General features: G+C 51.9%; 1 protein-coding gene across 1 annotated transcript; it reads right to left on the bottom strand.

Moving 5' to 3' along the window:
* On the bottom strand, window positions 1-10,653 carry ALDOC (aldolase, fructose-bisphosphate C). Its single transcript, XM_066635106.1, has 9 exons — window positions 10,547-10,653; window positions 5,850-5,976; window positions 4,375-4,586; window positions 3,241-3,295; window positions 2,363-2,523; window positions 2,070-2,153; window positions 1,635-1,809; window positions 1,015-1,214; window positions 1-888 (listed from the first exon to the last, which is right to left on the bottom strand). The coding sequence occupies exons 2-9, from the start codon at window positions 5,959-5,961 to the stop codon at window positions 793-795; spliced, it is 1,095 nt and encodes a 364-aa protein (XP_066491203.1). The 5' UTR covers window positions 5,962-5,976; window positions 10,547-10,653; the 3' UTR covers window positions 1-792.
* Window positions 10,654-11,562: the final 909 nt, after the last annotated feature.

The following is an 11,562-nucleotide window of genomic DNA, read 5'->3' as shown; positions in this document are numbered from 1 at the left end:
ATCACTTCACTATCGTTTATTAGATACAGGACTATTTGGTACATCAGGTGCGTACAGACCACATGGAACACGCGCACACACATGGCGGTAACTGGCTCCCTGCCCTTCAGGTCTTTGTGCCTCCTGTGCTGACAGCCTTGCGGTGTGGCCACTGTGGGGCGGGGCAGGGAGCAGTACAGACCAGCACTTCAAAGCTCACACCAAAGTGCAGAGCCGGATGTGGCTCAAGGGACCCCAAAGATGCAAAAGGATGGCAGGCAGGCAGGCAGGCAGGGACAGACAGCAGAGTGCCGGCAAGGTGGCAACAGCCCTCCCATGTAGGGGCCTCCTGCCAGCTTAAGAACTTGCCTCTCAGTACAGAAGACCCATGCAATGGATTCACACATCCCCCCTTCCACGCATCACTGCCCCCTTGGCTCCCTTTGGCTTGCAGGCCCTAGGTCCCTAGACAATTAATAATAATAATGCATAGAATTTTCCTAGTGCTTATTGAGGGCTCAAAGAGCCTCACATCTCAGTAATCCTCACACTGATCCTGGAAGGTACGTCTATATTACTCTCTCCCACTGCAGGACTCCACCAGAACGGGCAGTAGGTCCGGCTCCTCTACTTCTTCTTGCTGCTCACACATTGCCTCTGGCGCTGGGCACTCCATGGCTACTTAGCTCCTGTCATGGCTATGGTAAAAAAGCTGGGTGTGACTGGTGGCTGGTATGGAAGGTAGCAGAGTGGGAGGTTCCTGTCGTGGGGCCTAAAAACCTGCCCAGGGGGCTGCTCCAAGCCAGGGTGGTCTCAATAGGCGTGATTGGCTACGTAGAGAGACTGGCCAGCTGCGCCAAAACTGTCACCAGAACCTTCATACTTGCCAAGAGCTGCAAGGCCATTGACCTAGAAAAACAGAAGGGAAAGAACCTTCAGTCATCTCCCCAAGACTCTTTGGGGACCTTCCCAATCTCAGATTGGCCATTTGCTGGGAAAGCAGAGGGGAAACCCCTTCTCAACCCATGTTGTCACCTCAGCACGTTTGATAAACTCCTCCGTGGCAGAGTTCTCGTTGTCCCGCTGGCCACGCCAGGCATTGAGGGCCGAAGCCTGCAGGGCCCGGCCGTAGGAGAAGGTGAGAGCCCAAGGCCGGGGCAGCGGACAGTTGTTGATGGCATTGAGGTTAATGGATGCTTCCTCCTCACTCTGTCCACCAGACAGGAAAGTGACACCTGAAGGAGGTTGTGGAAAAAGACGGCTGAACAATCCCTCACCTTTGCTGTGTCAGAGAAACACACACACACCATCAAGGACTGAGCCTTCCACATCCTCCATTGCCTCTAGGCATGCCAACTCTAATTAAAGGCCAGATAATCCAATGTTTTTTTTTTTAATCAAAATGCATCTACTGCAGGACTCCAATGGAGAGGCCATTTACAGAATCCAAGAAGAAACAGGCAGGTCGCCTTTTCACTGCGTGAAAAAAAGAATATTCCTGATCATGGCACCATAAGGATGGCAAAGTGGCTTTCCAAATAGACGTTCAAGACCCATCAGTATTGCTCAAGTTCCATAAATCCCACATTCAAACACTGCCTGGGGTGTCTGACATCCCAGTTCACATTAGTTCCATGGGAGTGTGGTGACAATACCTGGTACAGCAGGTGGCACGGTGCGGCGCAGAGCAGTCACAGTTGCCATGGCGATCTCCTCAGGGCTGTATTTAGTGGGGCAGGCATGGCCAGCGGTCACCATGTTGGGCTTCAGCAGTGTCCCCTCCAGGTAGATGTGATGGTCACTAAGTGCCTTGTAGACGGCAGCCAGAACCTAGAAACCAACATGGAGGCAGATGCTGGGCCTGCACTGAGAATTGTCAGCCCACACTGAGCCCCCCTCCCTCATGAGCCCGCCACTCTCCTCTCCTTTAGACTTCATCTGCCACTCCCTTCCCTTTTCCAAATCCAGGGGCTGAAAGGGCACCCCCTGTCAATTCACTGCTCGAAGCAACTGCCTAACAGGTCTCATGGCAGGGCCGGCCCTGCACCCCACCAATTCTCCCCCTCCCATCCACCTATGATAGGCCTCACCTTCTCGGTCACATACTGGCAACGCTTCAAGTCATGGTCCCCGTCGGGCAAGATCTCCGGCTCCACAATTGGCACAATGCCGTTCTGCAGCACAAAGGCCAAAGTGACCATTTAGATATGGGAAGCGCCACTGCCACGAGGCTGCAGGGTCCCCCTTTCTGCCAGCATATTGGCAGCATAAGGCAAGTATGTGCCCCACCCCTTCTCAGAGCACAGTGCCTGGCAGCCAGCACAAGCCCAGCCATGCCACACTGAGCAAACCTCAAGGTGCTCACAATGCCAGGTGGCCTAACCTGCTGGCAGATACTAGCATAGCGGGCCAGAACATTGGCGTTCTCCATGATGGCCAGGAAGGAGGGCGTGTTCTCACTGATCTTCAGCACACAGCGCCACTTGGCAAAGTCAGCCCCATCCTTCTTGTACTGGGCGCATCGCTCCGACAGTCCATCCAAGCCTGGTGGAGAGAAGTCTGACCTTTAACAATTACAGCTCACAAGGCCCAAACCTCATTCTTCTTCCCCAGTTTCTGGGGGGAAATGGTGCCTCCAAATTTTGGACACAGCTCTAGTTCGGTGATGCTCTCTTGTTGCATCAGAATTGTTCTCCAGCCCCAAAGTAGCAGGTACAAATCCTCCAATTTCTACCTTCGACCTCCCCAAGCTGGGGCACAAGACCTACTCAGGTGCTATGCCAAATGCAACTCCCCATTAGCTGATGATGTGCCAGCCTTTGCTCCTCCCACTTGCCCATGTTTGGGCACAGCACTTTTCTCCCCTCTTCATTTGCTCTTTCCCTCTATCCAGTCCAGGAAGTAGAAGGAGGTGGCAGCAGTGGAGGGAAGCAAGTGGACAGAAATGGGCATCCCTTCACCAACCTGCCTGAGGCAACAGCTTCAGTTGGCCTCACGGATGGGCCAGCCTTGTACCTCCCTCAGGTCTCCTGCTCCCGCAAACCACTCCACCCTTTCTCCGGCTGCCTTTATGCCCAAAACTCCTTCTCTCTGCATGGTGCCATCTCCCTCTTTCCTCAAAACTTACCTTTCCTGGGCAGCTTTTTAGGGCTTAACCCCTTAAACGCACTCCATCTCATTTCCCAAATTTTAAGTTGGAGCAAGACTGGTCTTTCTTGGTTTACACTGTAAAACAACATGTACAAATGAAAGGTACACTACCTTGGGTAGTGGTTTCTCCATCAGTCCCAGCAAGAGGCACCACACCCTTGTCCACCTATTAAGGAAATGGGAACACCATGAAGAAAGAAGCCTCTTCCCGTCCCCAATCAGTACTTCGAAATGCATCTTATGTTGCTGCTCAAGGCAGCTGCCAGCCCATTTTCTTGTGAAGTGTGGGATAAAAATGCTTTCACCCTATAAATATAAATAACACACCTCAAGACAAACTCATGGTAGGAAGCTATGGCTGAGCCAGCATGCCCTGATCCCAGTTGGCTGATGTTATAGGGTAACAGGTCTCATTCCTACCAGGAAAGGGGCCCGGCCTAGCCGAGAGCCATTCTCCTTGGTCTAAAACAGGGGTGCCCAAACCTCGGCCCTGGGGCCACATGCGGCCCTCGAGGCCTCTCTATGCGGCCCTCAGGGATCCCCTAGTCTCCAACGAGCCTCTGGCCCTCCGGAGATTTGTTGAAGCCCACACTGGCCCAACGCAACTGCTCTCGGAGTGAGACCTCTTGCCTGAGCTGTGGGATGAGGGCTTCCTCCACTGCTTGCCGTTTCACATCCGTGATGCAGTAGTGGCAGCAAAGGAAAAGCCAGTCTTGCTTTGTGCAAGGCCTTTTATAGGCCTTGAGCTATTGCAAGACCTTCATTCATTCATATAAGTTCATCTTTAATATATTCATTTATGTAAACTTATGTAAATGTATTCAAATTTTAAATGTAATTTAATTCTTTTTTTCCCCAGCCCCTGACACAGTGTCAGAGAGATGATGTGGCCCTCCTGCCAAAAACTTTGGACACCCCTGGTCTAAAATGTGCCTGCAGGGGATGCCTGCAGAGCAGCTTAGTGGTGTCCCACATATTCTCAGGGATGTCTTTTACTACAAGGAGAAGAAAGTCTCCCTCAAGGGCCTCTAACAGGAGCTGTCTGGCTGCTGCTTTCAGCGGATGGAAACTATGGCAATGTGGAGGAAACCATAGCAACGGGAACCATTGGGATGATAGACGGGCAGCCTGCTTGGAAGTACAAACCTCACCAAGAGGCTGCGGGAGGGACAGGACAAGAAAAGGGGAGAGGACACCGCTTCTGCTGGCTCCCCCCAAAGCAGATAGTGCCTGCACCCATCACACCTTGATGCCCACAACAATATCCTTGTCCTTGACCATCTCGACAAAGGGTGTGCCGTCGTCCGCCTTCTGGTACATGGTCTCGTGGAAGAAGATGACACCACCAATGCACTTCTTAACGCGGCTGTCTGCACTGAAGAGGATCTGCCGATACAGCCGGCGATTTTCCTCCGTGTTCTCCACCCCAATCTGGTTCAGGCGCTTGGCCATGCTTCCTGCAAGGGAAGAGGGGAGGGAGGGTCATGAGCAGAAACAGCCGGCAGCACTGCAATCCAGTGGCTTGAAGTCAGGCCTCTGGGTCTGAGCCCCACCCAGTGGTGCCTAGTGACTCCCCCCCCCCAATTAGGAAAGATGTTGCAGGTTGCATGAGCAGCAGAGATGGCAGAAGATTTGGGGTGCTCACTGCTACTGCCACCAGCTCCTCTCTCAAACCCATCACAGATGCAGCTACTCTTTTTAAAAATAGTGTAGAGAGAGCAGACCCAAGGCTGCATTCGGTGGCATTCCAGGCTACACTGCTGCTGGCTCTGCCAGATTTGGGATGAAGTCATAGTCTCCCAGCCTCTGTTCCCAACCTGTAAAATGGTTGCCTGCCAGACAGGGTGGCATAAGCACAAACTTTGGAAGGATCCTGCCAATTGAAAGTGCTATCTGAATGGCAAACAGCAGCTCCAGAAGTGATAAACAGTGGGCCTGCAGGTGTCCATCAGCCCCTTAAGGATCTGTTCCTTCATACGGATTCTCCTATAGCTGGAGAACATACCTTAAGAGGTCTGAAGATTTTAAGACCCCAAGAGCTATGTCCCATCTCACCAAAACTTTACAACATACCCAGGGTTACTCACCGATTCCAACCCTAGTTCCCTGACCTATCAAGTTATTAGGGATGCTCTCCAAAATTACTTTTTGCAGGATATTGCATCAAGTTCCCCTTACTGATTTTCCCAGTGTGGATCCTCCCCCTAAGGAACATAACAATCAGCAAAGTGCATCTGTTTGCGTCAATAACAGTTACAATGGGTTAGTAGCCACACCACCTCAGCGCAAGCCAAGCCAGGCTTTTCCTTGGCTGCAAAAAGACAATCTCTCCCAATAAAAAATGCTTCGGTCACGTCAAGAACTGTATCAGAAGGATGGACAGGAGGAAGGCGCAGACGGCCACTTGGGAAATATCTTTCTCTGGAGAGCAAGGGGATACAGCGCCATCCATTATGGGCAAATGCCAAGATGCCCAGTGGAAGAGAGGCAGCTTTTTTAAGAGGAGCAAAAGCGGAGGGGCTTTTCACACATTACACACTGGAAAACCTGAGTATCAAGAGGGGAAATCGCAGCCAAACCTGGCTCTTTCACAAGTGTACACACACGCAGGCAAATGCAAGCTTTTCCCCACTTCTTGTCCATACTCCGCATTTGTCAAGCATACATTTACAAACCCCTTTAAAAGCAGAATGTATGAATCAGCTGTGATCCAGACCTACCCACAGATTCATCGGCTGCCAGAATGCCCTTGCCAGGGGCCACAATACGCTGGGCAATATCCGAGAGTTCCTTCTTCTGCTCTGGAGTGAGAGCAGGGTATTGGTGTGTCATCTTGGCTGCTTCTCCCTGCCAGGGCATCAAAGAAAACAAGGAGTCAGAGCCCTCCCGACTTTTATGGCTCTGTGGTCACCAAAACAGCTCCCCCCCCCCCCATGGAGTCTCCTAAATGTCTCTGGCATATGGCCTGCTCATAAATCACGCAGGCAACTCTGCCAGGACTTCTTCTTGCCGGGCTACCTGCAACTGTTCTGATGTTGGAAAAAGTTGGAAAAGCCTCAGAATTAGAACACCGTACTATACTTTGGTATCCCAACAAGACTTTCGTGTGCTGCAATCCACATGAATGAAGGGACAAGGGGAAGAAAAAGGGGGCGTGGCAAGGTCTGCGTGCCCTCCATCAGGCCTTAGTCATCATGTTCCATCAGACAATACATCATGTTCCCATTGCTTTCATCAAGAACTTGCAAGTGTGCTTGTGTGGGCTACATGTTTAACGGCCAAATGACCCATTAGGTGAAAAAAGTGTGCTTTGGCTTTTGTACATTGGTTTCCTTCTGTTAAATATCAACAGCAAGTGGTCTGATCCAGATTGGGACCATAATTGAGTGAAAGAAGGTTCCAACCTGTTCCCTCCCCTGTGCTCCTAATCCGGATACCCCTCCTCTCCCTCCATGGCTACTATGCATAGCACCAAGCATATAAGGGCCAAATGACACATTTAACATATAGCATATCTTGGACCAAGAATCACAGTCCACTGTGATCGGACATAAGATGTGGGTGAGTCTAGGGGAGTATCCATTTGCTATGGAAAAGCCTGCCCTATGCCAGGGTAACTCTTAGCCCCCTCCCACAAAGGGCAGCTAGTGTATGGAACTACTGGTTGTAGGGTGCTCTTGCAGCAAAACAGGTCAGGAAAGAACAGCAAGGTTGTGATGGAGCCTTCCAGAACAAGCTCAGTGCTGCCAAGGAAGGTGGTCAGTCAGTTCTTAAAATGTCCCTTTTTAAACAAACCAGAACCAAAGTTCAACAGGCCATTGTCTCCAAAACTGTAGCCCTGGAACGGGAGAAGTACACAACTGGCAGTGGCTTGGAGCATGCGCAGAGTGCCTTTCCTTCATCACCACCACGTCTCCCAAGGAGAAGGGCCTCCAGTTCGGAGCACAATCTTCTCCCCCACCATACACCTCTCTCATTTTTGAAACGTACGCCCTGGAACACACACTGACAAAGCCTGAACTTTGCTCAAAAGAAATGAGGGTTTGGAAGCAGGAAGGCTGGACACATAAACATACCCATCTGCCAACCCCAGGAACATACATGTGCCTTTAAGTAATTTCCCCAAATACACACACACAAACACACACACACACACACACACACACAATTACTAAAATGAAAGGTGCTGGAACAGAAACAAGTCAGTAAATCACATCTACTTTCCTGGAAGCTCTGTCAAATTTGGGGTGGGGGCTCGGGGCAGAAAGAAAAGACTGGTGACGGTCACAACAGTGAATGAATGGCACTCTATATGTGCTTGTGGGCCTACCTGTCACTCACCTTTATCTTTTTTTTCACCTATTGTCACGCAGAGCCCCTCAATCTTGACATTAGGTTTTAGGGCTAACGAGGCCCAACACAATCTTTGCCCCTGCCCCACATCAGTGTTGACAGGCCCATGGCACCAGCACCACAGTTTGCCTCCTCTCCATCCCCACAACCGCCACTTTGCTCCTCTTCCCACCCAGGCAGCACAAATTACATAACTTCAGGTCAGGCTACAACAGCTCCGTGGCTGCCACTGCTGCCGCCACCACCACAGGCACGTGCCTGGCCTCGTGGTGCTCCCAGCCAGATGGCCACACACACGGCTGCCCACCCCTACCATGCACAGCCATGTTGTCCTACATGAGGAATAAGCGCCTCCCATCGTGACACCCAGCAAAGCCTCCCAGAAGATGCTCCTGGAGGAGTCTTCTCTCATTTGTGCCATCAAATGAGAAGGCTTCTTCAGTTTCCCAATTCAGATTCCTGACTTGCCCTGTGCCACCCGCCAGATGCCAAGGCTGGTTTGTGGGGGGTTCCCTCAACTGCTGCATCCTCCTCCTAGGAAAACTGTCTCCACCCACATCACCTGTCCATCAGCCAGGGCAGACAGAGGAGAAGCAACCTTTGCCAGTGGTTAACTGACACCCCCCACCCCGACCCAGTTTCCTGTGCCAAAATTTGCCATGCAGTGCAATCCAGAAGGAGCCACTAGAGTATATGAAGAGTACATTTTCATCACCAATGAACAGAGCCAAGTAGACATTTGAGAGTGTGGCTCCCAGTCTGGTTTATGCCCCTGCACCTCTTTTTGCCTGGGGCAATCAGTCCCCTCCCCTAAAAATCCTCTTGGACTGCATTTCTATACACATTTTCCTGGGAGTAAATCCCATTGAATAAAATGGGACTTACTTCTGAGTAGACATGCAGTCTTGTGCTGTTAGATAGCCAAAATCAGCCATCCTCCCTGCCAGGCACAGAGCCCAATCCTATGCATGTCTACTAGGAAATAAGTCCCATTATAGTAAATGCGGCTTGCTCCCAGGTAAGTGTGGATAGGATTGCAGCCACAGTCACTCCACCACCAGCAGGGAGCCTGGAGCAAAGGCAGATCTTACTAAGACAGGTAGGAAGGGGTCATTCTCTCCCCCCCCCCAAATGCAACCCTCTTTTGGCCTCTCTGCAAAGGTCCATGATTATTCCCAACAAGGGGTACAATACTACACCCCAAAAATCCTGGCTGCTTTTCATCTTCCCAGACATTTACTTCCTCTTTGCTTTGCCAATCCCTAGGATTATGAGCTACCAAAGGCTGGCTTACCTTCACCTGTCTACCTGTTAGCACCACCAGAGAATTGGAGAACCCCAAACTGGGCATCGCAACCTGGCAGACATCTCCATCTTGGAGCCAACTGCCTACTAAAATCCACTGCGGCCTGCCCAGAAGCCCATGGCCAACATGACCTTGTGGTGTCCTTGACGCCTTCCCTGCCTGCCCCACCCAGCTTACCCTTTCAGACAAGGCACTCTTCATCCATCCTCCTATTCAAAAATCAACTTCCAAACCCAGGGACATCATAATCCAACTGTGAATCCAATTCAATCTGCTCTCTTTGGGGCTGTTTTTGAGGCCGCACAGAACAGTTACATCTCATGGAATGACACGGCTGGCAGGGACAAAAGCCATCTAGTCTGACCCCTTGATGTGGGGAAAGAATATTCATCTGTCAGCCTGCCTCCCCCTGCTCATCTCAGACAGCCCAGGGGTGCCACAGATGGATGAATACCACACAAGTTTACGGGGGGGAGGGAGCTGTCTATCAGTGGTATTAGCCAGGGTACATAAACAGAACCCCCATGTTTAGGAACAGGCACCCTCTTAAGAATTAGATGAGGAGACAGGCCATGATGCATGATGCCCACTGATCCATGCCTTTCTTGTAAGCTTCTAGGAACACCTGGCTCTTGGAGGCAAAACACCACACTGGCAGGGGATCAGAAAAAAACAGATCTTCCTTTAGCAGAAGGAATCAGCAGATCTGAAAACATCGGAGGAAGACATCTGATCTCTTTAGCTGGGAGGGGCTCTGACCCCAAATGTCGGGGTCCTTTCTCTAACCTTCCAGTGATCAGGGTCAAGCAATGGGGGGACGAAGACAGTTAGGCAGAATAATCAGCTTTGTTACTGCAGAAAATTGGGAGCGAGGGAAACAAGGAGGGGCAGGTACAAAACAGAAGGAAGGGGAAACAGCCATTTCTACCTACCAAGGGTGGCGCAGAACAGGTGCTCAGGAATCCACCCACACCTACAGCTGGGCAACAACTAGAACCACAAGAGAACCTATCAAGATGGGCAGAGGTGGGTGCTGTGGCCACCCTATCATGTTACGGGTCACTTTCCCAGTTCTGTTTTGCTTCCTAAGTTGCAAAGAGACGGTCAGAAGGAAAACAAAAACAGAACTGGTGAGCGGTGGCGTAGCTGGAGGGGGGGCAAAGCACTAAGTTTTGCAGGGAGCCTCACTGCAGCGTGCAAGCGTCCCTTCCCCCTGGAAGCCATATCTAGTGGTGTGAGCAAAATGGAGGCGTAGGTCCCCCTCTAGTTACGCCACTGCTGGTGCGAGCTGGCAGGTGGCATCACGGAACTAAAGGGATGTTACACACACACACACAGCATCCATCCCTTGGTTTCAGAGGACGTATTTCTCCGATCAGGTAGCTGGAGCTCAATTTTCTTCCTGACGCCTCTGAGCATGGGCAGAGTTCATTGCCCACAACAGCCACTCCCTACACACTTGGGACTAAGCTAGGGGGTAGACCTGGGACTAGGCGAGAGGATGGATCATCTGAGGCTGCATAACTCCCCTTCTCTCCCTCCGTCCCTCCCTGCCCGCCAGAGCCGCGTTGCCTCGATGTCCACTTGCAAAGAGAACGCAGAATGGAGAGGACGCCCTCCGAAGCGTCCAGGGACGGAGAATTTGGGGTGCGAGGCTCCCACGTCGAGCAACGACGGGGGCATCACGCCAGCAGGGTTAAGGCTCCCTCCTCCAGCGCCCCAAATCCACCTGGATCTCCCCGATCCTGGCTGGCTTACCCTCCTCTTCTAGGGCGCCCCGTCCGCCGTCGATGCAGGTTGTGCGCGCTGCTCGTCTCTCCCTCTGGCTGTAAGAGGCTTCCACTGCCGCAGAACTACGTGACTCAGGCTGGGGAGGTGGGGGAGGAGCCAGTCCGGCACACGCACGCACACACACACGGCAGGGCGGGGTTCCGCATTGACCCTACTCAGTCCTTACTCAGCCTTTGGTCGACGGGATGGTGATGCTACCCGGTAGCCCCAAAGTGGCCGATCTTTTCCACGCACCTGCTTTTTGGAGCTGCTGCACCTAAACCTCCCCCCCCTCCCATGGGACAGCCGGGGCTTAAGCTGAGCCAGAGTGAAAAGAGAGTGCCTTTGAGCACGTGCAGAGTGCCGCTCCCCCTTGCTACTACGCCTCGTACGTGACATGTGGATTTAAGCCCCATAGGTCAGTGGCTTAAGTCTCAGCATCTCTGCCTCTGATGATGGGGTGGCTGGAATCTGACACCTCCCTTCTCCCCCCCTCTAATGAGGCAGAGGCATGAAGGGAGAAGGGAGGTGTTAAATTCCAGCCCCCTCCCCATAGTGAGTTCTGTCTTTGGAAGCTGAAAATTTCAACCCCGCCAGCAACTTTTTTCAGTAGTTCTAGGTCTCAGTCCTATAACCAAAGAGGCACTTTGCACATGCACAGAAAGCACAAGGTTTTGCCTTGAAAACAAGATTTCTGGAGCTCATCCCCAGCTAGAAGGCAGAACACTTGGGAAAAAGTAAGAGGAAGGAGAGAGTGCACTTCCCACCAGCACCCTGGAAAACTTGGGGGGAGGCCATGGCTGTCTTTGGCACTACTACTGAACTGGCAGCACCCAGCTCAGCGCAGTCCAGCACTTCCGCTTTTATAGGACACTGAAGTGGCCCTTCAGAGCTGGCCAGTTCCTTTATTCCTGGCCAGATGCATGCCCCCCACCTCCTAAGGCTGTGGGACAGTGGTTCCCAACCTTTAGGAGCTCACAGGCCACTGAGGACCACACTACACC

This window comes from Tiliqua scincoides, chromosome 8 (genome assembly GCF_035046505.1).
Source record: "Tiliqua scincoides isolate rTilSci1 chromosome 8, rTilSci1.hap2, whole genome shotgun sequence".
In the NCBI taxonomy this organism is placed as follows: Eukaryota; Metazoa; Chordata; class Lepidosauria; order Squamata; family Scincidae; genus Tiliqua; species Tiliqua scincoides.
Note: the sequence above shows the minus strand (reverse complement) of the source record. Positions and strands in the feature narration are given on the sequence as shown.

Excerpts from the sequence above, each read along its gene's own strand:
- ALDOC (XM_066635106.1), bottom strand. The coding sequence starts at position 5,961 with ATGACACACCAATACCCTGCTCTCACTCCAGAGCAGAAGAAGGAACTC. Across the intron at positions 3,296-4,374 it reads ATATTGTTGTGGGCATCAAG|GTGGACAAGGGTGTGGTGCC; the intron begins GTGTGATGGGTG and ends TTTCCTTAATAG. Across the intron at positions 2,524-3,240 it reads TGGAGAAACCACTACCCAAG|GCTTGGATGGACTGTCGGAG; the intron begins GTAGTGTACCTT and ends TCTCTCCACCAG.